The sequence below is a fragment of the Lepidochelys olivacea genome, assembly GCF_965140295.1.
Source record: "Lepidochelys olivacea isolate rLepOli2 genome assembly, chromosome: 14".
In the NCBI taxonomy this organism is placed as follows: Eukaryota; Metazoa; Chordata; order Testudines; family Cheloniidae; genus Lepidochelys; species Lepidochelys olivacea.
The window spans coordinates 290134-316730 of NC_140424.1; the positions used below are offsets into that span (position 1 = coordinate 290134).

General features: G+C 42.3%; 1 protein-coding gene across 1 annotated transcript in view; it reads left to right on the forward strand.

Annotated features, from left to right (window-relative positions):
- FASN (fatty acid synthase) overlaps window positions 1-26597 on the forward strand; it is a 230353-nt gene that overhangs the window by 154216 nt on the left and 49540 nt on the right. The window contains 12 exon segments of the mRNA XM_084646886.1: window positions 777-950; window positions 1898-2098; window positions 2559-2681; window positions 3436-3551; window positions 3868-4002; window positions 7453-7912; window positions 8307-8494; window positions 9032-9221; window positions 11260-11354; window positions 11795-11929; window positions 12289-12492; window positions 26143-26258. Of these exon segments, the coding sequence (XP_084503012.1) occupies window positions 777-950; window positions 1898-2098; window positions 2559-2681; window positions 3436-3551; window positions 3868-4002; window positions 7453-7912; window positions 8307-8494; window positions 9032-9221; window positions 11260-11354; window positions 11795-11929; window positions 12289-12492; window positions 26143-26258 (2137 nt within the window).

Consider the following 26597-nt stretch of genomic DNA (forward strand, 5'->3'; position numbering starts at 1 on the left):
AACGACTTCTATAAATTCGACCTTATTCCGTAGTGTAGACATACCCTAAGGTATGTCTTCACTGCAGAGCTAACCAGGGCTTTTTTCCTAAATTTTAGTGCAAGCCCCCTACTATCCACACACAAACCTTATTACTTGGGTTTATGTATGGTTTGAAACTAGGCTTGCTTAACTGGCTGGGGAGTATAGGTTAGCACCCTTGTTTCACTTAAACTTGGGCTTAACCTGCCCACTTTGCAGTGTGGACTCAGACTGCAATCTGGGTTATAGAACTTGGGTTCTAATAGTCCTCCAATGCCTTTCCATAATTCCTGGGCGCTAGATGTTTCTGCCCTTCTACCTACTCCCTTCTCCTGCACAGAACTCTCTTACCAGTTTATATACACCCACCTGGTCAGCATCTAAACCCCACATTCCATGCAGCCTGCTCTATTTCTACACAACACTCAAACAGTACGTGACTGATTATAGAGATGCCATCCCAGCTAGCTGCACTGAGGCTGACATCAAGTACTGGTGGACCTTTGCTGTGAAATCAGTGAGGTCCATGAGTTGAGGAGGTGTACCTGAAATAATCACCATCTGAGAATATCTCAGAGGCTGGCAGAGGAGGGAATTAAGCAGTTGGCAAATCAGTGCAGGGAGAGAATTATGCTGTTCCATAATCATGGAATAGCTGCAAAACCTCTGGTGCCAAATGCACCTAATCTTGCTAGTTTTGTCCTTCAATTTGAGGTTGTGCTTGGTGTATAATCTGCCTTCTGATGTCCTCTCAGGTATTAATCCAGCTGCCCTACGTGGCACAGACACAGGTGTGTGGATAGGCGTGAGTGGATCAGAAGCTGGTGAAGCATTTAGCCAAGACCCTGAACAGCTGCTGGGTTACAGTATGACCGGCTGCCAGCGTGCTATGTTTGCCAACAGAATTTCCTACTTCTTTGACTTAAAAGGTACGTGTTTGAGGGCTCTGTAATGCTGATGAGTAACAGCAGTTTGGCGATACTAATAGTATAGTATCCAGTGTGTGGTAGGTACTTACACAGACATGAAGACATAGCTTTCTCATCCAGGAAGGGGCCATGTATGGTACGTGGGGAAACTGGAATCCATGAATATGGTGTGACTAGGCAGCAAGGCTCAGCATGCAGACTTAGTGCTTGAGGTCTGGGTCGGAGTAGTTGGTACTCTTCTGAGAAGAGGATGATGGTGGGAAGACCTTCTGGAAAAGAGGTGTGCTACTTCGGGAGTTTTTTGCTTGTTTATACAGTCACTTGATGGAGGGCAGTTTAGAAACTGGCCCACAGATGTGTGGTTGGGGGAAGACTCACAAAGGGAGCAGTTAGCTCTGTAGCTTAGGCAAAGTAAAGGAGGTGAGGAGGGCATCAGATAGGGGTGAGGGTGAAGGAATAGGCAAGATTTGTACTGTGCACAGCCTTAAAGGCAGGGCAGAGCATGAGGAAGTCTGGGTATGGAGGTGGTGGGCAGATTATAGGAGAACAAGGCTAGGGCCAGGGAGGAGGAGGAGGCTGCAAGTGGGAGAAATAATCAAGCCAGGGACAAAGGATTTTAGCGGTGGGAATGGAGAAATGGATGAGTCCTTCCTGAGACGATGAAATGCCTGTGGCTTCTGTACATAATGCTGTTCATAAACAAAGTGGGAAAGGCACAGTTTGGCCAAACCAGCCTTTCTTGGGGTCAGCAGGCAGGGAGGGTAAAGTTGTCAATGCATTGGGATACTCTAAACTTTTATCTATCACTTGATCAACTTCTTTAAAGATCCTAAGCTCCAGTCGCTGGAGAGCAGAGATGGCAGGTCCTGAACAGCAATTATAGGAAACAAACAGAAGGAAATGATTTGACTTTGGATTTTATTTTATTTCATTTTTTTTCCCCCAAGGACCAAGCATGGCCATCGATACGGCATGTTCCTCTAGCCTCATTGCTTTGGAAAATGCTTACAAGGCAATTCATCATGGAGAGTGCAATGCAGCCCTTGTAGGAGGCGTCAACCTCCTATTGAGACCCAACACTTCTGTTCAGTTCATGAAACTTGGCATGCTTAGTCCTGACGGTGCCTGCAAGTCCTTTGATGCTTCAGGTAAGGGATTAGGTCCAAATCACATTGTGCTCTGTGAGAGGCAGCCAGTGTTCCTTCCTCCAGGGAATCTATATTGAAACAGAAAAGTGGATAAACTCTTCTGTCCTTGCTCATGTCTTTTGCTACAAACAATGGAACTGCCAAGGGTTGCACACTCAATAGGAACATAAAAAATTATAAGGATGGGAAAGGAAAACATGGTCCATTTCCCTACATTGGGGCAGGGGGCAGACAGGAATGTCATGCTGGAAAGTGTTCCAGGGCTTCATAGACCAAGAGGGAGAACCTCTTTAAGTCTGATATTTAGCTGAACTTGTCTGTCATGCCTTTCTAAAGGCATGATCATTCTTTTGAGGCTCTTCAGGAATGACACTGTAGCGCACAGTACTTCACTGTTTTGTCATATGCAGGGCTGTCTGGATTTCTCTTTGCTTTTATTTCATTCTTCCTCTGCCCACAGGGAATGGCTATTGCCGCTCTGAAGCTGTAGTGGTCATTCTCATGACCAAGAAATCCATGGCCAAACGGATTTATGCCACAATAGTCAATGCAGGGAGTAACACTGATGGTTTTAAGGAGCAAGGTAGGTCTCAAATCTCTGGGAGACCATGAGATACTAGTGTTCTTTTCAATGTTTATCCCAAGAACAGCAGGTTTGAGGCTTTTGCTAACTCTTCTGGAGTTTCCCTTTTTTGGGGTTTGGGAGATCCGTTTCTCCTGATTAGTGGAAAATTCTGACCCTCTCTTGTCATAAGTGAATCTAGTTAAATGGTTAGCACTTTATTCCATATGAAGGTAACAGGAGGATGTTCAGCTGATCAACTTTGCTCTCCCCAGGGGTATCCCAGTGATGTTACACTGGCTAAGTTGCAAATTATTGGCATTATGAGGGGAAAGGAGAGGATACAAAAAATTACTTTTCCTTCTCCCTGAGAGCTTCAGTTCCATGAGCACTGCTCAATCTAGTAGATGGTTGATGAGAAGAAGCCTAGGGTCTTTGATATTAAAGTTTAAATCCTACAACTTCAGTTTCGTTCCAGGACCAGCCTTTCCTTTTCCCCTTCCTCTCACTGAGAGATTGACTTGTTGCAGTTTTAGTGCTGGAAACGTGAGCATAAACCCTAAAAGTATATTTGGATCTCCCTCAGAAACCTAAAAAGAAAAGGAGTACTTGTGGCACCTTAGAGACTAACAAATTTATTTGAGCATAAGCTTTCGTGAGCTACAGCTCACTGCATCAGATGCATTCAGAAACCTAGTAATCCTAATTAATGAACAGGTTGCTGAAACTTTGCTCCCAGATGGGAATGGGTAATTGATAATGATTCTTGTTCCAGGCGTGACATTTCCCTCTGGAGAGATGCAGCAGGATTTGGTCAGTTCTCTATACAAAGAATCTGGGATCCTCCCTGAAGAAGTGGAGTATGTAGAAGCTCATGGTACAGGCACCAAGGTTAGCATAATTTTACCATTGTCTCCTATCTCTGTGTCTCTTCCCCTTTCCCTCCAATTTTAGCATCCTTTCCTTTTCTTTCCTTTCAATTTCCTTCCTCTCTCTCTTCTCCCGCGCACCCCCCTATTCTTTCCAATTTAACTGGAAGGAGCTAGATTTCCCATTTCTAGCTATTCCCTTCACAATCCTTGGTGGTTGTGGGGTTTGGTTTGTTTTTAGCCTAGAGACGTTGGGACAGGGGCTCTTCTGCCAACTTCTGCATGTTGTGCATGCTTAGTATAAAGTATCATTCTGACTTAATTTCCTTTTCTGTTAGGTTGGGGATCCTCAGGAAGTGAATGGCATTGCAAATATTTTCTGTCAATTAGAGCGAGAGCCATTGTTGATTGGATCAACCAAGTCAAACATGGGTCACCCAGAACCTGCCTCTGGGCTTGCTGCACTAGCCAAGGTAAGACATTGTTTCTCAACTATTACATCTATAGATATCGTGCCTTGTGCACTGACCCATTGTGGAATTTAGCTCTGGTGGAGAGAGAGAGACTAAGGAGGTTGTCTCATTAACCAGGCAGCCCATTCTGCTATTGCCTCTTGCCTCATTTGAAGGTTTTCATAAAGGCTCCAAATGCTCTACAACAAGCAGGATCTAAATTCTTAGACCGAGACCTGACTGTCTAGTCTCTCTCTAGTCCTAAAGTCTGCAGACACTTAAATTGCATTGAGAACAGAGGGTTCTTTATTAAATGGCTAATTGTCATTACTGTATTTCTTAGTGAGTTTGATAATTCAATTATTTTATGCATCACTATGAAAAGCTGTGGCATAACTTGATGAGGGTGAGTTTGGGGCACTTGGCACCTAGGAAGGATGGCAAGCAGCTTGGGTTGTTGGTGCTCAGGAAGTGGCTGGAAGTTTTTGTATTGGGTAGGGGATGCATCTTTTCCCCCTGCTCCCATGTCACTTGTGGGCAAGGGTTGAGGTGATTTCAAGTGAGGGGTGGTGGGGGAGCAGACACAGGTTTGAACTCCCAGTTGGCTCAGAGCAACCAACTGGCCCACACATGCCCCATTATCTGCTACTGTAGCCAACACTGGTGGATGAGTGTCTGCTAAACTACTCAGCAGAGTGCTAGCTAACAGTGTTGACAGTTAGCCGTGAAGCCTAGTGATGACAATTTAACATGGCCACATAAATGGAAGCAGCACAGTCTGTCAGAGTTATTGTTTCAGGCTAAGGCAAATATTGTGGTGGTTATGTTCAGGTCACGCTGAGAGGATTTTCTTTGTTGCCATATCTAGGAACTGTGGTCTTGTTTTCTAAATGAAAACTTGCATTCTTAAGCTCTATTCTGAGGCATTGGATGAGTTCTGTAGTAAGTGAAGTGGTCACAGAATCATGGAAAACATGGGAGCCTGTCCCTGCTACATTGTACTGAAGGCCTGTAAATAGCTTGGTTATCCTGGTTATACTATGGTCTCTGTTTTACCAGAGTGGATTTTTGAACTCCCTGGCACAGTTCCCTGGTCTCCAAGATACTTCTTGGTGAGGTGGAGCAGAACGTAGACTTGGTGTTGGTCTGAGAGACCTGACTTCTTCATGAGGGTCTCTCAGCCAAGTACACTATCTGTCGCTGGCCCTGTGTCCATTCCATTGCATGAGGCCATTCAGCCTCTGACAGTGACTCCATAGAAGTCCTTTGGATTTCTCCTGTGGGACTGAGCTGGGCTCCTCCAAACTCCCCAACTGATGTCGATCCGAGGTGACAGCTCCAACCTAAGAGCCCTTAGTGCTGGGCTCACTGTCTCTGTAATGGAGCTCAAGGTGTACTCCAAGGATTCTCTGATATGAGAACTCCCTCCTACACTGACCAGACCTTCAGTAGTTAAGCCAGAAGGTAGGTCTGTACCCTGTTGGTAGGGATTTCTGCCACCACTACCCCTCTGCAGCTTGTGCTTAGTGGGGATATTGTGGTTTCTTTTCAGATTATATAAATGTTTTAGTTTTGTGGTAAACCTAGAAGCTGCAGTCAGGATCAGGGCCTCATTGTGCTAGACACAGAGACAGTCCCTACCCCCAAGATCTTACAAGCTAATTAAAGATGCAACAAGTGGCTGTAGTGAACAATTGGAAGGAACATCCCATGGCAAGGACCCATTCCCATCTCTTTATGTGGTTGAGCTGTACTGCCCACCCACTTTTTACAGTATAATTACATCTGACAAATAAAATAGGACATAGAAGTTTGTAAATAATAGTAGCCCATTTAATTCCACTCCATGCTGTCCCCAGCCTCCTTCCCAATGGCTTTTAAACAATCCAGTAAAAACCCTTTGTAAGGGATTATTCCTAACAACCTCCCCTCCTCCAGCCCCATGAGTTGCCTCCTTCTAGGGAGCTGAATCTAGTACTCATTAAGTTGATAGCAAGCATCTCCCAAAGGTTCAGTTGAAATAGAAACACCATTTGGCCATCAACACTGCTTTCCTAATGGTGGAAAGTCAGAGATAAAAGCCACAATGTCTTACTTCTAAACCTCCACTTTAACTGGGCCCATATGGATAAAGTAGTTCTATGCTCATGGTCTATATTAATGAAAATGGCTTTGAATTCCATCTTACCCAGTTCAGCATGATAGTCTTCCCTAAATCACCTCCCATGGCAGCAGAATCTAGGCTGAGGAGTTCAGATACCAGTGTTTAACTAACTGCTATCCAGGGAAGACAAAATTCCGTATATAATTCCACTTACATAGTTTGTCTCTGGGGGAACCTAGTGGGTGCACACGCTAATCCTTTCTAAATTCTTCAAATATGTTTGAGTATGACCTTGCAGGTGTATAGGCATCTGGGATAAAACACTAGACCAGGTCCACAGCAGCCTTCTCAGCTTGTACAGGGAATGTTTCCATCACTGAGAGTTGGAACCCAGAAGACTTTGTAGTCTTGTTTTCTTGACTTGGCGTCCAGATCTGATACTCAATTCAGGAAAATAATCCTATTATCACTGTCTGTCTCTCATCAGAGCCACCTCCCTTGAGGGTTGTTTCTGAACAGCAGGGGGATGTTGGTTGGGGCCTGAGAACACTGCAGTAATACCAATAACTGGTGTGGTTTTGAGGCGGCAGCTGCTTGTATAATTTCTGGCCGGAACTGCCTGTGCCACAGGGGAATATTTGCACAGCCTCAATACCTGTCCTTCCCCAGGAGCTCCCGTCTTGGGGTTGAGTGCATACATAACCATGAGTTGGGAGTCGTTTTTGCTTTCAGTCTGTTTGAAACAGGTGGGTTACTTCATAACTTTTCTTTCATGCTGGCCCTGTACCTCGATCGGAAAAACATGCAGAGCAGGACAGAGACTCCTTTAGCTAGATCTGTCAGTCTGGGAATAGCTTTCTCATACAGCAGAGAAAAGGTAGAAATGGGAGATTTGGTGACGGTAAAGAAGAGGATTGGGAGGCACCATGGGAGGAAGGAAAAAATGAGCTGGGCAGTGCAGATTTTGTGGAGGGATGAGCTGAGAGTGAGGGGAGAAGGGGGGTGATATTCCTAGCACACTGGATTCACTTGTCAAGTAAGACAGCACGGTCTACTGGGTAGAGTGTGGACAGAGAGCTGTGACTTCAGAATTATCATACTAGCTCTGCTAGTGACTTCCTGTGTGGCCTTGATTTATCTAAGCTACTTAGTCTTTCTGTGCCTTAGTTTCACCATCTGTAACATGGGGACAATAGTACCTATTTACCTATTGTGAAGTGTTCTAAAATCCAATATAGTGACCAAAGGAGCCATCTAAGTGCAATTCTATCTTATATACTCAGCCATTTGTAGAACAAAACTAAAAGGTGTATGTTAAAACAAAAAAATCTAAGCCATAATTGTTCTGTTCTGCTCTATCTCTCCAGGTGATTCTCTCTCTGGAACATGGGCTGTGGGCTCCAAACATTCATTACAACACCCCAAATCCAGAAATTCCAGCCTTACAAGATGGTCGTGTCCAGGTGGTTGCTAAACCAACCCCAGTAAAAGGAGGCCTTGTCAGTATCAATTCTTTTGGCTTTGGAGGTTCTAATGTCCATGTCATTCTGAGACCAAATAAGAAGAAATTCTACCCTCCGGAGATGCACAATTTGCCACGACTGGTCCAAGTTTGTGGCAGGACACAGGAAGCAGTGGAAATGCTAATAGAGCAAAGCAGAAGCCTGAGGGAGTACAGCTCATTTGTGAGCCTGCTCAATGATATCTCTGGGATCCCTATTTCATCCATGCCCTACAGGGGCTACACCTTAATTGGCAGTCAGAGTGACATAAAGGAGGTTCAGCAGACTCAAACATCTGGGAGGCCCCTCTGGTACATCTGCTCAGGTAATTCCACTTTAAGGTGGATCAGACTCTTATCTGTTCTGTATCTTTGGAAGCTTGAGGCTGTCTGTTGATTCTATGCTCTGTTCCTTGATCTGCTTAGTTTTGTGGTATGTGCACTAAGATTTTTTTTTCAGGCTCTCCTGTTTACTGCATTGATCATGTGGACTATCTGCAGATAATCCTCCACCTAATACAATTTCCCTTCTCCTGGTAACAAATCCTAGGAGACTGAAAAACAGAGCATCATGTTCACTGTGGGGATTTGAGGTCTGCAAGATGTTCTCCTAGACTGAATTCTTCTTATATCTTCCCTGTGCTAGAGCAAATGCTCAGCTCTCCCTACCCATGGCCCTACTGCCATGAGCAAGGCTCATGTTCTCGTCTCATCCCACAGGCATGGGAACACAGTGGAAGGGGATGGGCCTTAGCCTGATGAAGCTTGAGCTGTTTCAACAGTCCATCTTGCGCTCCGATAAGGCTCTCAAGGACACTGGACTGAAGGTGTCTGACATGCTCCTGCACGCAGATGAGAACACGTTTGAAGATGCTGTTCATGCATTTGTTGGCCTTGCTGCTATTCAGGTAAGGGTGAAAGCTGAGGCCCTTTCCCAGTTTTGTTCCAAGTGTGTCTGCTTGACCACTAATACTGCCTTTGTCATTCAGCTCCTGATCCTTCTAATAGTCTTGTGTAAGCTGCTAAGGAGCACGCCTGATGTGCAAGCCAGGTTTGAGTGTGCCTTTGGCATTGTTAGGAAATGTGTATATGTGCTGTGCTTACACGGTCTTAGGGCTGAGCATACAGTGCAGTTGTGGGCAGTTCCACCTCCACCGCCCAGGAGCAGCAGCAACAGCAGTAGTGGCTTGTGGGAGTGGGAAGACAGTGGAAGGGACCTGAAGAAGAAGAAATTTCGTGGCGGGGGAGGCACTTGGATCCTTCCACTTCCTCCATTTAGGGCCAGAACTCTGTTTGGAGGTGAGGGGTAGGAAGCAGCAGTAAGATTAGGAAAGGACTTTGCTCTGAGGAGGGAAGCCTATTTTGGCATTTCTAATATGCCTATCACAACCATCCCAGATGTATGGCATCTGATGTGACGTTGGTAATACTGTTTTTCCTCATAGATTGCGCAGATCGACATGCTGAAGGCCATGGATCTGCAGCCTGATGGAATTGTTGGTCACTCAGTAGGAGAGCTGGCCTGTGGCTATGCAGATAACTCCTTAAGTCATGAAGAGGCCATTCTTGCTGCCTACTGGAGGGGGCGGTGCATCAAAGAGGCCAAACTACCCCCAGGAGGAATGGCTGCTGTTGGTAGGTAGCTAGGAGCATATCATTTCCTAGGTGGCTAATATCCCTGTACATGCATGGGTGCACGCGCGTATGCATGCGCGCTTGCTCTCTCTCTCCTGTCTTGTTTGTTAATTGTAATAAACTGATTCCATGAGAGGCTGTAAACTTGGGCTGTCTGACATGACAGTGGGGAAAGTGGGTGGGGAGAGAAATCTTTGTTTAAAGCTGTTCAGTTTTTTTAAAAAATCACCAATACTTCTAAACTCTTATAGGTCATAATTTGACAACGTGTTCATCTTCCTGGTTACATGTTGGGATGTATAAAAAACAAACCAAAAAAAGCTAGAAAATACCAGAAGTACTATAATACAAATCAGTGGTAACCCCTCACCTGCAGTACTGCCTGGTTCTTGTCACTCTCTCAAAAGCAGAAGTAGAGAGGGTTCAGAGATAGGTGGGTGACAAATAATTAGAAGCCTGGAAGAATTGGTTTGTGGAGTTTTTTGGTATGATGGAGTGAAAAGGTTAGGACAGTCTAATTTATAGAAGACACAAAAAAAGGACAGGGTGGCTTTTTTGTTATGCTTCAAGAACCAAAACAGATCTCCTAGAGAAGTTAAATTGGGCACTCAGTTTCACATAATACAAGTACAAGAAGACATTCTATGAAATCAAAAGGTAACAAATTTAAAACAAATAAAAGTAAATATATTGACGCAACACATAACTGGCCTGTGGAACTTACTACCACAAGACCTCATTTGAGGCCAAGAACTTAGTAGGATTTTAAAAAATTAACTTTTTTTTTTTTTTTTAATAATCTGGATAATGAGTTAATTTTATCCTAAGGGGTATAAACCTACCTACTCCAGGGCATAAGCCAACCTTAACTGATGCGGAGGGCAGCAGTGCTAGGAAGAAACTTCCTCTGTGGGCGTGTTGTTCCATAACTGGCCAGTCCTCAGGCCACTGTCAGACTTCATACTGGACTACACAGACTCTGGTCTGGTCTGGTCTGGCAACTTCTCTATTGGTTACAAGTAAAGCTTTTGCTATTTTTATTTTCTTGTTGTTGTTTCATGAACACCTTATTTGATAACTACGAATATTCAAGTTAGGAGCCAAAAATTATAGATTGGGGCAGCTGTGTTGGGGACTAAAGCATTTATACATTACTTGCTACAGGCATAATTCTAGTGTTTCACTTTCTATGATATTTCCACTGGGAACCAACTCATTTAGAATTCTCTTTAGCTTGCTAATGAGTATGTAAGTCATTTACTTATCACTGATCATTTCTGGGAGTCACTGCATATAATAGGTCAGATCTTTCATAACCAGAATTTGAGTTCAGATTTTGTCCATTGCCTCTTACCCATGTGACAGATCCAGGCCAAATTCTACTCTCATAGACTAGCTTAAATCCATAGTAACTTTTGACTTCAATGGCAATACCCTAATTTCACAAAGACTGTAAATGAGCAGAATTTGACCATTCTCTCCAGTTTTAAGAATGGCATTCCTTGCTCAGGACAAGGTAAACTGTTAGAGGGAGATTTTCTTTTTTAATAGGTTTTTCAGATAGTGTAAGTTTTTGTCTAAATCTGAGGTTTACATGAAAAGTATATATTAGAATTCTGTCATTTTCCCTATCACGGGGATGAAATTTTGATCCTTCTGTCTGTAATCTCAAAGCAGATAGCTGGTGGAATCTTGCGGGTTTTACATAAGCAATTCAGAGCTCTGTCTGACTTGATTCTTCATGGAGAGGGATATAATGGACTTCAAGAACTTCATCCCAAAATTTAGGGATTGATTTTTTTTCATGAAAGTCAGTTTTGCCACCTCCAGTGCGCTCAGATACTGCAGTGAGGGTCAGCATTCTAAAACCGTAAGGTCCTGACAAGACTGTAGGATTATCCGTCTCCCAAAATCTTGAATCCAGCAGGGTAGTCAGAATCCGTACTGTCAGGAGTTCTGGGGTTAACCTGGCTACATAAGCTGCTGCATAATTTTTCCTGGGAACATTTGAATCATCTTGAGGATTTTTCCTCTGCAGGTCTGACGTGGGAGGAATGTAAGCGTCGTTGTCCTCCTGGCGTGGTACCTGCCTGTCACAACTCTGAAGACACTGTCACTGTTTCAGGGCCTCAGGTGAGCAAACATATGGAAACCTGCCTTCCTAAGAGACCTTTCCTTCCAAGGCTGAAAACTGGGGCTCCATCTGGTGTGTCTTCCATTACTGGAATTACACCATGAACCCCAGGAGTGAAAGAAGGGTAGTAGGTTAAACCAAAGTAGGGGGAGGGAACTTGACTCTTGCATCTGAATTTAAACACTTAAGTGCTACTTGATGGGAATCAGAGTTGTTGCGTCTTGCAGACTAGGAACAAAAAAAACATGTGATCTTGTATTTCAGTAGTATTCTATTCACTGGGATGTTGCATCACCTTCACACGAGGAATATGAGGGGAGTGCAGTGATACCACTTAATGGGAGCATAGAGCCTCATCAAATGGCTAATGACCGAGGAAAGCTGGATGCCCAAACTCCATGAAATAATAATTCTTGCTCAATTCTATCCCATTTCCTAGGACATTGTGAATGAGTTTGTAGCCAAACTGAAAAAGGAAGGAGTGTTTGCAAAGGAGGTGCGCAGCGCTGGTGTTGCTTTTCATTCATATTACATGGCATCTATTGCACCAGTCCTACTTAATGCCCTGCAGAAGGTAATGTCCCTGAGTGATGGCTTATGCTGGGGGCTTGTGGATAAAAGGAGCCATGACTAGCATCCTACATGCTGTGGGAGAGAGGGGCTGAAAGGAGATCCTCATGTGTGAGAGTTAGAAGAGATTGGGCTGCATGCAATAACAGTTGCTGGATTTCTGTGGAACAGGTAGTTGGAAGCCCTTGGACGTCCAGCAAGAGGAAGCATGAGCTCACAAGCTGAGAAAAGTGGTTCATGCAAATGCCTGGGGCTTGGTTTTTTTAGCATTGTGGGGTGTTTTTTGTTTTGTGGTTTGTTTTTTTGTTTTTTGGTCTTGGCCTGTGACATCTATATATTTTTTTTCTTGTTGGTCTATTGTAGGTAATTCCAAATGCAAAGCCTCGTTCAGCCCGTTGGATCAGCACCTCTATCCCTGAGTCTCAGTGGCAGAGTGAGCTGGCTCAGAATTCCTCTGCCGAGTACCATGTGAACAACCTGGTGAGCCCAGTGCTGTTCCAGGAAGGTCTGAGGCATGTTCCAGACAATGCTGTTGTGGTGGAGATTGCCCCTCATGCCCTGTTACAGGTACTGCACTTGGGAAGGTTCGAAGAATCACGGAACATCTTAGCTTTTCTCGCGCTGGAAAACATCTTGCCCAGCCATTTCTAGTCTCCCTGATTTAGCATTAAAAATCAACATGTCCCAACATATTCCATACCACATCCCCACCCACACAGTCAAGTCATCCAAATACTTGCCTTTGCACATTACTTGGGGGGGCGGGGGAAGAACAACACAGGCATGTAGAATCAACTGTCTGAACTGGTGAACGAGTAGGAGAAACTAGGAGCTTGGATGATCTAACAGTGTGTGTGGGAAGTAAAGCAGTAGGGAAGAGAGCCTGAAGTCTTACTACCTTGGGTTGTAATCTTGTCAGATCTTATTAAGCTAAACACCATCAGGCTGGGCCAATACTTGAATGGGAGGCTTGCAGTGTACAGCAAGAAGCAATGCTGGAGATCAGAAAGTGTCACTCTTTTTTTGTCTAAGAGTACTTGATAGCTGTTTGGATACCATGGTGATGAGGGCCATATAAGTATCTAAATAGAGGAATTCTTCCTAGATCTTGAATCACTTCATCCACACCTGTCTCTGAATCTTCTCTATGCTTGTATCTAATTTCTCTTGGGCCTTTTATTTTAGAAAGAGTAAACTACTCTATCAAGATAATTCAACACTAATCCCTTTCATTTAATTGCTCACTTTCACAGCTGCATAGTGTTTTAAAAAAAAACAAAAACATACACAACTAAAATACACAGTGTAAGGATAGCAATGCAATACCACACCTATGTTACAAAGAATAATAATACGTAGTGCTTATGTAATGTTGCATCTTCCATATATTGTACAAATGTTAGCTAACTAAACTTCACATCGCTCTTGAGAGCGAGGAAGACAAGTACTTATTTTAATTTTTTACGGGAGGATAGCGGTTGGGATCTGAAACACTAAGGAAAAGTCTCTCACTTTCAAAAGTGTCCACTAATTTTGAGGACATCAGTTTTGGGGTAACTCTCTCATTTCAGACCTGTCAGGTCTCATTTCCTCCCCACTCGCTTCCAAGGTGCTGTGTATTCATAGCTCTGATTGACTTCAGCTTAAGTTATGGATGCTTACAACTTGTGAAAATGCCTAGGTGTCAAATTAGCTTAAAAATTGGTGGATTTTCCTGGAAATGTTATCCTAAATGGTTTGTCTAAGGCCATACAGCCAGTCCATGCCTTGTGGTTCCCATGCTGCATTTCAGCTAACATTGATATTATGAGTTTGCATTGTCTTATGTTCCTATAAACTTGAGTTTCATTATTCTGGGGCCAGATCTTGTTCACCTTACTCCTTGCAGGTAATGCTGTTGAAATCAATGAGATTTTTTTGCAGGAGAAGACAAATCGCAAATTGCAATAGAGACAAGGACTCTAAGGACTAGTCAGGTGGAAAGTTGCATCTTGAAAATACAGCCATTTTTTCTTAGGAGTGTACAAAAATATATCTACTACTTCACCCGACATAACTCAAAAATGGGCAAAACTCACTTCAGCTTTCTAAAAGTTATTGCCGTGGTGCTCAGCCCAGATGTAGAGAAATTTTAAACTAAAATGAAATATTTCAGAAAGTTAAGAGCATTTGAAAGCATTGGGTGACTCATAAATTCCAAGGTAAGAAGGAATTTAGTCTGACCACCTGTTTCACACAGGCTGTAGAACTTTCTAACCTTGATTTGAAAAGTTGCCAGTGATTGGAGAAGCCACCATGACCCTTGGTAAATTGTTCCAATGGTTAATTACTCACTGTTAAAAATTTACACTTTTATTTCCAGTTTGGAAGTTCAGTCTAGACAAATTCAGCCACTGGATTGTGTTATACCTGTGTCTGCTAGATTGAAGAGTAATATATGTTCCCCATATAGGTTCTTATAGACTGTAATCAAGTCATCCCTTAACCTTCTCTTTGTTCAGCTAAATAGACTCAAGGAGCACCATCTAACTATAAGGCATGTTTTTCTAATCCTTTAATTATTCTTGTGGGTGTTCTCTGAACCTTCCCCAAGTTATCAACGTCCTACTTGAATTGTGGGCACCAGAACCGGACACAGTATTCCATCAGTAGTCACACCATTGCTAAATACAAAGGTAAAACAACTTTTATGCTCCTACTCAAGATTCCCTTGCTTATCCATACAAGGATCGCATTAGCTCTTTTGACCCAGCGTTGTACTATGAAACCATGTTCAGTTGTTTATTCACCAAGAATAAACTTCCTCCACTGCTTCCCCAGATAGAATCCCCCATCCTGTAAGTATGGTCTATATTCTATATTTAGCCATATAAAACACATTGTTTGCTTGTGCCCAGTTTACCAAGCAATCCAGATTGCTCTTAATCCATGACCTGTCCTTCATTATTTATCACTACCCCAATTTTTGTGTCATCTGCAAACTTTATTGGTGATTTTTGTTTTCTTCTAGGTCATGGATTAAAAATGTTAAATAGTGAAGGGCCAAGAACCAATCCCTGCAGGAACTCATTAGAAATACACCCATTTGATGATGATTCCCTGGTTACAATTACATTTTTGAGACCTAACAAGCTTTTAATCCACTAAATATACGCCATGGTTAATTTTATATCTTTCTAGTTTTCTAATCTGAGACATGTGGTACCAAGTCAAATGCCCCTACAGAAGTCTAAGTGTATTGCATGAGCACTAATACTTTTATCAACCAGACCTGATTTTTTTTTAAAGGAGATTATAACTTTGTCAGAATCTATTTTCCATAAACCCATGTTGAATGGCATTAATTATATTACCCTCCATTATCTCATTAATCTCCTTGACATTGACCCTGGGCAAGATAAATCTTGCCTTTAATTACCCATGTCATCATGTTTACCCTTTTAAAATATTGGCACAACATTCGCTTTCTTCTGGAACTTCCCCAGTGTTCCAAGATTTATTGAAAACCAAACATTTAACAGTCCAGTGAGATCCTCAGGCAGCTCTTTTAAAACTCCTGGATGCAAGTTATCTGGACCCGCTGGTTTTAAAATGTCTGACTTTAATAGCTGCTGTTTAACATCCTCCTGAGATACTAGTGGAATGGAAAGATATGATATTATATGACTACATCAAAAAGCCCACCAATTATTTTGGTTTTTTCTCTCTCTTCCCTCCCCCCACATACGGGGAAAAAATATTTAGTGAACGCTTTGGCCTTTTCTGCATTATTACTGATAATTCTACCCTTTCCATCTAGTAATAGACCAATATAGTTGTTAGTATTCTTTTTGTTCCTAATATACTTGAAGTCCTCCTTGTTGTCTTTAACTCTGCTGGCCACAGACTTCTCCGTTTGTCTGCTTTCCTTATAAATTTTCTACAGTTCCTAGCTTCCAATTTCTATTTGTTAATATCAACTTCCCCTTTCTTACATTTTGTTTTATTTTTTGTAGCTGCCTTCACTTGCCCTCTAAACCTAGTGATTTTTTTTTTTAACCAGCACAGCTTTCTTCCTCAGTTGTGAGATTGTGGCTTTTTAGGGCTGTCCCAGTTCAGAGCAACTACACGTGTATTTCCCCTCAGTGCTCCAGCAAGTTCACCCACTCTCAGGCTTCCAGCTTCCCAACCGGTGCCTCTTTTGGATGGAGGACTACATCTCACCCTGGTCAGAAGGGAGTATATCCAAGCTGCACAGTTTCCTGCCTTCACTATGTATTTCCCAGCAAAGACAGGCTGCCTAAACACACATGCTTGCTTTTGCTTCAGGCTGATTAGGGTGATTGCTTCAGATCCGAATTACGACACAGTTCTTTCTAAGCAAGCCTATTTTATTCTTAAGGTAAAAAAGCATTAGAGAATCCATATTTAAAAACAATAAAACAACATACCCACATGCTAATAAACTTACCAGGAATCATCCCACCCTAGGGATTTCTTTGCAGTTACAAGTTAATCAAAGCTGCAGCTCAGAACAAGCACTCAGTCTTCTGAGGCCTCAGTAGGCCAAGTTCTTCCAACCCTCCTGTAAGTCTTGGTGCCCTCCATGGACCAGGGGTCCTATCGCTTTGTTGAATTAGGAAGAAGACCCTGCATCAGCTTAAAACCCAGGCTTTTAACCAAGTTTGTTGGTCTCTGGAGAATCCAGTTTGAACTATATGTGCATATTTCCACAGGGAGGTGGCATCAAAGGCTAATAAGAGGAAGTTCATTAGCATCACACTCCCTACTAGAGAAGGTACTAGAGAAGTGCCACAACAAAACGTACATGGCTGCATTTTTAATTCAGTGTAACCCAAAGGTATTAACACCATAATGCAGTAAAGTTCATCTTAATTCAATAAGGTTTGTTCAAGATATTACAGGACACTGTCAGTCTTTCACATGGGCATCTAGTAAAGTATTCTTAAACAACTCACAATATCCCCTTTTCCTGATTAGTCTTCACGGCTGATTTGGGTCATAATTGTTTTCAGGTGTGACAATGGATACCTCCACTTGATCTCAACTAAGCTTGCTTCCCTAAGCTTGCTTCCAGTTACATAGGCCTCCGCAGACAGATCCAGGAGTTGGCTGTCTAGCCACATAGGTACAGAGCTGGCAGTTAGGGTGGCACATGCACCATGAAGGCCAGTGTTCAACACAAAGGGGATAAATCTGCCCCCTTCAACTCTTCTTCTTTATCCTAGGTGTTCTTCTCTCAGGCTGTGGTAGTGCATGACACAGGAAGACTTTCAGTCTTAAAATCTCCCCAACTGTGAGTTGTGGTTGCTGAGCTTCCCTCTGTGCTGAAGGCTGGTGAGAAATTCAACTCAAGAGTTCTCTTGTCATAATGCCCCCACCCTCCCTCCAGAGTCTGTGGACCTAAGATCTTTAGATGGTGCAAAGGAAGGCACCTTTCATAGTTCCAGTGGCTCTTGGAAGTCCCACGAAGCAGAAAAGAAAAAGGGGCTTTCCTTTTGGGGTCTGTTCGTCTGAGGTTCTCTTGGGATCCCAGGACAACCGTTCCAAAGGGCTGCTCTCCCCTAGATTACCAGGTGCTGGTTCGAGTGTCTCTAGACTCTTTATCCCTTATGTACTATGGAAGAATGAATATTGGTGCTGCAGGAACCACGTTCCGGAGCAGTCCAGTGCTATGGTCCTCTTGATTCTGAGAAACAGGAACTAGCCCACTCTGTTATGGCTCTACTTCTTAATAACCCTAATTCAGGAATAGCAACATCTTGGGATATTCAGAGGTTCCTTTGAAAAGCTTCAGGGTTCAGTACTTAATATTTTGGGGCTTTTGACCTATGGTCCTCTGCCTCCTTTTCAAGCTGCAAGAGCAAAAAATAGAGGGCCTTCTCTAGAGAAGTTGAAAGCCCTTGCATGGATTCTTAAAAATCCCCAATGATGGAGATTCCACAACCCACCTAGGCAATTTATTCCAGTGCTTAACCACTCTGATAGGAAGTTTTTCCTAATGTCTAACCTAAACCTCCCTTGCTGCAATTTAAGCACATTGTTTCTTGTCCTATCCTCAGAGGTTAAGAAGAGCAATTTTTCTCCCTCCTTCTTGTAACAACCTTTTTTGTACTTGAAAACTGTTACCATGTCCCCTCTCAGTCTCCTCTTCTCCAGACTAAACAAACCCAGTTTTTTCAATCTTCCCTCATAGGTTATGTTTCGTAGATCTTTAATAATTTTTGTTGCTCTTCTCTGGACTTTCTCCAGTTTGTCCACATCTTTCCTGAAATGTGGCACACAGAACTGGATACAATACTGCAGTTGAGGCCTAATCAGCACGGAATAGAATGGAACAATTACTTCTCGTGTCTTGCTTACAATAGTCCTGCTAATACATCCCAGAAGGATGTTTGCTTTTTTTTTGCAACAGCGTTGCACTGCTGACTCATATTTAGCTTGTGATCCACTATCTTCCAGGGCTGATGCTAGTTTTGGTAGGGTGGTTCTGCAATCCAGAGACTTTGAGCTCTGCCTCTTGGGGTGGATACTGCTTGTGAGTAACCTAAATGGCATACATCACATCTCAAAGAACCACAGTTACAATAAGTAACCATTTCTTCTTGTGGCTTTTACTGCACCTGGAAAGTCTAAAGATAGGAAGGTGTCTTTGACCCTTGGAGAGTTAAGGATCCAATGACTGGTGTGACGGGGCAAGGCCAGATGGCTATAGAAAAGTAGTGGGAGATAGATATATTAGCTCCAGGCTAAATAAATCCCTGGTGCCAGGATAAGTGAAATGGCAGCTGTTCCAGGTCAATTAAGACACCTGGGACCAATTAAGAACTTTCCAGAAGGCAGGGAGAATGCTAGGTTGATTGGGACACCTGAAGCCAATCAGGGGCTGGCTGAAACTAGTTAAAAGCCTCCCAGCCAGTCAGATGGGTGTGCATGTCAGGAGCTGTGGGAGGAAGTTCCGCTGTTGGAGAGACTGAGCAGTACACACCATATCAGGCACAAGGAAGGAGGCCCTGAGGTAAGGGTGAAGTGGACCTTGAGGAAGTGAGGACTGCTGTGGGGGAAGTAGCCCAGGGAATTGTACATGTCATGTTTCTAAAAGGTCAGCTACCATAGCTGATACCAATAGGGTCCCTGGGCTGGAGCCCGGAGTAGAGGGTGGACCTGGGCTCTCCCTCCTCCCCCACCTTTGCCCCCTGATTGATCATTGAGACTGGGAGAGCAGAGACTGTGCAAGGAAGGATAACTTCTCCTCACCTCTCTCACTGACTTATGATGAAAATGGCTCAGTAGACTGTGACCCTTGTCTCTAGAGAGAGAAGGGTTACATGGAGGGTCACAGTGAGCCTCTGAGGCTAGCAAAATCCTCCAGGAAACATGGGACCCACAGAGGCAAGGACAGAGAGTTGTCACACTGGTTATGCTGGGAAGAAAGGTGTATTTCTCAGTAGCCTTAATTTGAGAGCTGCAACCTATAAGGAAATTGTGGCCAGATGTACCTTTAGCTATGCTCAAAAGCTCCCTTTTTTGGAATTCCTCTCCTAAGATGTTGTTGAGAGCAGTGATTTTTTTTTTTTTTTTTTTTGGCCCTCTTGAACTGGGAGCCATAGAAGTGGTGCTAGAGCCTTACCAGGAGAAAAGGTAGTTAGTCGTAAAAGAAAGAGGGTTTTATCTTTTTGGGCCTCCACATATAGGAGATTCCTAAGGGAAATGAAATTCTGGCCAGCTTCTCTAGGGAGTAAAGGGGTACTTGTGGCACCTTAGAGACTAACAAATTTATTTGAGCATAAGCTTTTGTGAGCTACAGCTCACTTCATCGGATGCATTTATGCTCAAATAAATTTGTTAGTCTCTAAGGTGCCACAAGTCCTCCTTTTCTTTTTGTGAATACAGACTAACACGGCTGCTACTCTGAAACTTCTCTAGGGAGAAGATTCCCTATTCTCAACCCTCAGGCCTGGTTCATAGCCTTTGATCTTTTGAAATGCCCACATCTCACATGTCAATAAAGCAAAAGCACAAAGTGCCTCAGGTTCCTGGTGAGGAATTACTGCTACTGGTAGAAAGGTCCTGCCTCTCAATGGAGCAGCAGTGTAGTCACTGTGAGTGCAGCATGGTAGGTTAAAGCTCATCTATGACAGCAGAAGCACGCATGTCTATCCATAACTGGATGACTACCTCATAAGAGTGTATGACGGCAGAGGAGGCGTGATACAAACTACTTCTTACATGCCGCCTTAATCCATGGATCTCCAGGTGTTTCACAAAGGAGGTCAGCTGGGAGAGATAAAGTGACTTGCCACAGATCACACAGCATGTCACTGGCAGAGTCAAGAATGGAACCCAGGCTTCCTGATTTCCAGTCCAGTGCTCTGTCTGCTAGTTCACACTGGTGTACTTCATTCCTGGCAGGAAACTACACACTCGACAAATCTCAGTGTAAGCAAAGAGAAATCTAACTTGGTCCTGAGCTTCATGGAGAGGCAGTCTATGTTCCACAAAGCTCTAGTTTACCTGTTAGGGTACAGGTCCTATGATCTCCTGCAGGCCATCCACTTAGCCAGCTCCAGGCTAAATGGCCCAGTGCATAGGTATATCTGAAAATTCAACCTAATGGAGGCTTGCATCTATCTCTGTCACTGCTTTGCAGGACAACCCTTGCAAGGGTGTTTGAAATTGATCTATGATGAAGAGCTGAGGAGGGACCCTTATGGGTGAGGGCTTATGCCTTCTGTCTGGGAATGCTGGACATGAAGAACATGTGTACATCCACAGCTTCCACAGTGTTGGCAACTTGTATGACTTTATTGCAAGTCTTGTGATATTTGGTGGTTTTTGTCAAAACTCCAACTTCCAGATTAATGCAATTACATGAGAATCTCAACTTTCATTTAAAAAATATATTTCTAACCTTCATGGTTCCAAAGAATAGCTTGAAATCATGGTTCAAGTGCACACTAAGGGGGGGGACCTAACTAACGATTGGGTTTTTTTTTGTTTGATAAATATTGAGTGTTGGCAATATTGCTTCCAGCTACTGCCCAAAAATTGTTACATAGCTACTACAACCTGGTTATGTGAGGACAGTACAAGCAGAGAAAAGGTGACGGGGGAGATAAATCACACCCTTCTTTGCTTTGGAAAGACTGCAAGAAATTCTACAATAAGCCTTGTTTACACATCCTTGTAAAAGAAAACTTCTGAAAATGTCAGAGGTTTGACTTTAACTTTCTTCTCTGCTCAAAAGCAGACAGGGTGGATTTGATTTAAATCTTGATTTTAAATCAGTTTGATTTAACCTTTAATACATATTCTTCACAACTTGGAGATGTACGTTTCATTTTTAGAAGGTACTATACATTTTTTAAGTGATTTATTTTGAAAACTTTTCAGGTTAGTTTTACAGCTATAACAGAAAATGAATGATTGGTTATTTCATTTACCAAAGGTAATTGAAGCAGATATTTATGAAGTCATTGGGAGGTGAACTATCTCCAGTTCAACAGGTTAATCACTAATATTTGGAGGATTTTCTTGCCATGCTGTATTAGATCACCAGACAAACATTTACATTTTTTTATTTAACTAAAACAACAACATTATGTAGTCTGGATTTTTTTCTTCAACAGCAAACATAATATAACAAAACAAGCATATGAATTTTGAATTTAGTTAAACATTCACGTTTTTTAAAATCAGGTTTGTTTTTGTTAAAATTGTTTTTAACGAAAAGAGTTAAATGAAATATTTTAAATACAAAAAAAATTAAATCAACTATGTCAGCCAGGTCAACATGATAAACTTAAAACATTGGCTTCTGCAGCTAACTCTGTCGTCTTCACCTTCATTTTCCTGTTTGTTCATAATCTGGAAAAGAAAAACAAGCTTTCCTGCTTTTTCAGGTCCCAAACTATTTCTCAATTTGGAATGAATTAGTCCAAAGGAAGAAACTATTCGTTCTGCACCTGCAGAAGAAGCTACTGCTGTTAAAAGTGAGATTATCACTTCAGCAGTCTCTGAATCCAAGTGCTTAAGTGACTTCCACCAGTTCACTGGTGTGACTTTCTTTAAAACATCATCAGCAAACTTACATTTCTTGAATGGTTCACCTTTAGCTCTGAAGTTTATTATGGAGGGATGATTGCTGGATGTCCATGTCGTAGCGAACTCCTCTTCTTCAGCAGGTGAAGTTTGACCCTGGTACCGAGTATTGAGAATATTTGCAAGACAATGAGCTGGAGATGGTGCTTGTCCCATTTGTTTTTTTAATGCTTGTAATTTAACTCTGTCATTGTATATTTCTCTTTTGAAGATCTCACTTAGTTCCTTCCAAATTTCAAAAGCGTCAGCAATAAAACAGCGATTTCCCTGCATTGTGTTCAAGGCTACAGAAATAGGCTCCAGGGCACTCAGCAGGTGTTCAACATTTCTCTTAAGCCCAATGTTGAGAACTTTGGCTGTGACAGTGCCATCCATTTTTTTCACAGTTTTGTTCACAAACTGTCATCAGATTAGGCCAGTTCTTGATATAGTGCTCAAAACAGTGCACTACTGAGTTCCATTGCACATCCTGTGGGCGAGTTAGCTTGGTTCCTCCCACTTTTTTTAGAGCAGCTGTTGCAAAGTGGTTACCACCGAAGTATTTTGCAATTTCAACATCATTAGCCTTTATTTCTGGAACACTGAAGTCTTTGGCTAGGAGTTGCATCAAATGACCACTGCGACTGTATGTTGTTAGCTTGGGACTCTCTTCTAAATTATTTCTTCTCATCTTGGATACATTTGCAGCATTGTCTGTGACCAAGCTGCGTACTAGACATTTGAATTTATTTTCACTGTTTGTTATAGCTTTTACTGCTACTTCTTGTAAGTATTCTGCTGTGTGTGCATTTCCTGATGTATCAATTGTTTCTGTAAGGAAGACATTCCCTTCTTCTTTTGTCACACAAGCACATACAACAGGATCATTGTGGACATTGCTCCACCCATCAAGACTGAGGTTAACAATTTTACACTCTAGACCTTTTGCACACTGCTCAATTTCTCTTTCATACACTTTATCCAGCAATTTGCCTGTGTCATCTGCTCTGTGGGTGGACTGTATCCTGGTCTTAATGAAGTCTGGGCTCTTAATCATATGGAAGGGAGAGGTTTTTTTGTTGCATAAACAAACCAAGCAATTTACCTCTTTTTGTAATCTGCTGGTTCTTACCACAAACTTATCTATGGTTGTTTCTGGATGATGGAGATTTTTGCTACAGGTGATATACTGTGGCTATATAACATACATGATGTGACTGAAACGCGATCATTGGCAACTAACTCTGAAACTATAGAAAATGATGGTGATCTTGAAGGTGGATAGTCTTCAGAATCCTGTATGTTGAGGATGCATTGACTTATTTTGTTTAGGAGAATCCAGTTATTTAATTTACTACCATATGTCTCATTTAGTATTACTCCATTGCATTCACTGACACTCAGTGCTACTTTAAAGGTGAAATTGTAAAAGGAAGATCTGCCTATTTCAGCTGTTTATTTTTTATCACAACTGCATCTAAAATGATAGTACCATAGAGTAACAGCTATTTTTTTTTTTTTTTTTTTTTTTGCTCAAACATGAGAATTCAAAAATAGTCCAGAAAGAAGACAGGCAGTCCCTAAGAAAGTATGAAATAAAAGTTTACAAACCTGAAGATCCTGCATGTTCAGACATGTTCCTTTCATCTTCAACGCAGCTTCCTCCTGAGAAGGAACACTTCTCATGATGTTTTCATTCGGGCAACCAAGCCTTACATTTCTTTGTTGCACTGTTCACATTTTGCACGCATACCTGTCTTACCCACAGGTAGAGGGACTTCATTATAATATTCCCAAACTGGGTCGCTCTTACGGCCTGTTGCCATTATAGGTTTTCCCTTCTAGTGAGAGAATGGTATGGTAGATCTCAAATAATGAAGGCTACACTCAGAAAGACCTCAAGACATCTGGAACATGCTGCTTAAACAGTTTCACTTTTGTTTCTACTGCCTGTCCCTCTCTTCTCACATTTATCTCCAGACTTCTTCTCCTTATCCAGATCTATTCCACCCCCAACAATCTTCTATTCATTGAACTTTTTGAAACTTTGCTCTTTGAGAGAGAGGTAAGGGATTGACTCTGTGTACACACATTTGCAGAGAGACGATAGGGTTGAGGTCTATTATTTCTCACCTCTATTTATTTTATTTATTTAAAAACATTTTTGGTATTAACAAGCATGTTCTCTCCGGAGACACAAATCCACAGTTTGAGAAATGCAAAACTAAGCATCTCTGATTGTATCTTCTAGACTGAGCACTGAGTCATTGGGTAGATAGCAAGATTAACCTAAATAATCTATACAGAAGCCCCTGGAACCTCATAAGATTGGGTCCCTAATCCATGAACTATTGAAACTATTTACAAAACTTTTCTTAAAGATTACGTTAATATATTGTCTCATACTATAGAATTAGCATTTATAATCCCTATTCCATGATGAGATATCTTTGAGCTATAATGTATCTTTAGATCAGATTTTTTTGATATAATGCTTTTGAGGAAAAAAAGCCTATTTTTTTATTCTTTTTAAAAATCATTGATTTGTATCCACCCTGAAAGCAGAGAAAACTTTGAAAATTTGTGTAAAATCTCTACAGCTCTGTGTAGTATGTCCCCCCATTTTTTATTTGAAATCCTAACTACCTTTTACCTATGCCTACAGCGAACACTGCTGGGGCTTAACACTTGGCCTGGACTAGTCCTCATAGAGATTTATTGCCTTTGTGTGGGAGAGTGACAAAGATATGTGACCATCTGAGGAATCAGCTGCACTATTAATGCATGCACAGCTAGTTTAAAGGGGCAGTGTTTGCCTCAAGGAACTTGCAAGCTGTTCTGGCAAAGTCAGTGGTGCTTGTAAATTCCACAAGACAAGCTCTTTCTCCTCTTAATTTAGAAAATATTTTACCAATTGTTTCTATTTCATGCTGGTGGATGGTAATTTCTGAACAAATACACTGTGATTGGTTCAGTAGATTATAACTCTTTGTAATTAAAGGTATAATATGACTAAGAGGTAGGTGGTAATTGTCAAGCAGACAAGGGAAAGGAAAAACAAGGATAGTAGCATTTTTAACATGGTGTACAATAATGTATTGATTTTAATTCCATTAGATGTAAGTAATGCAGATGTTTAGAAGGCTTGGTAAGAGGTTTTTAAAGATACAGCCACTGGGAAAGAGGCTTAATTCAACAATGTTAATGGAACATTAAGTTTCTACAGTTGAACCCAGTGAAACAATACAAAAGCTACCATATATAGTACCAGCAACACTAACTCAGTTGCATTGTTTGGATTTACTACCCTTTCTCCTTGGATAGTGTGTAGCTTTACATTACTGTTTTCTGTAAAATATATCTCATTAAAATATGCAGGTTGTGCCATGGGCAGTAGAACAGTTTTTATAGTGGGGGTGCTGAAAGCAGAAACCATGTATTTCGTTGTTGTTACTACTTCAAGCCAGGGGTGCTACCGCACCCGCAGCATGCCTGAGTTGTACAACATGACCAAGCAAATGTGGTTGTTTGGTTTGTTTGTTACCACCTTCTCTTTTGCATTTCTTGGCTTTCTTTGCCCTGGTCTACACTCTGGGGGGGGGAGTCGATGTAAGGTATGTAACTTCAGCTATGAGAATAGCATTGATGAAGTTGATGTACCTAGATTGACTTACCGCAAGCGTCTTCACAGTGGTGAGTTGACTGCCACCGCTCCCCCGTCGACTCCACTTGCGCCTCTCGTGGCGCTGGAGTTCTGGAGTCAACGGGAGAGCACTCAGGGATCGATTTATCGCGTCTAGACTAGACATGATAAATCGACCCTGATATATCGATCACTATCCCGCGGGCAGTGCACACCTATCCTTTGTGGGGTTTTAGTATGCTGGAGTGTGGGGATTGGTTGTTTTTTAGGGATATTAAATAGATTTTCTCCTTATTATGCTTTTGACCCTGCTCAAGGGAATGTGTCTTCCTCCTTTTCTTCTCTCCCTTTCCCGTGGCCAAACAAATGTACACGATCTTCAGACAAAAGACGTAATGAGACCCACCCACCCCATGGAGCAGGGCAGGGGGACCTCTCAGACCAGGAAATGAATGAATTCCTCTGACCATGATCTTTGATCTCTGCTTGATCAGGCTATTCTGAGGAGAAGTTTGAAACCAACCTGCACCATACTACCTTTGATGAAGAGAGAGCACAAAAACAATCTGGAGTTCTTCCTGACACATGTTGGAAAGATCTACCTAACTGGGTAAGGAGCTGTTGAGAGCAGAGAGTTTTGCGTCCCATCCTTTGGTATGTACCTTTTGAGAGGGATTGAGCCTGCCCCTTAGTTACCCTGTAAAAGGACTTAGGGAACATGTCTCTGCTATAGTCATGTTGTTGCTATTAAGAGATGTCCCACAGTCGGACCTAAGACTATATTGCAAAGAAAATGATACTGTTGGGGTAGATAAATTCTGAGGACTCCTGGAACTGGAGGTTAGACTACTTCCTGGATACAAGCGTTGCCTCTCGTGGACTGCTGGTGCTATAATTGCAAATCTGACTGTTGCTGGTGTACTCTGGTGCTAGGTTTGCTGTTGGCCTT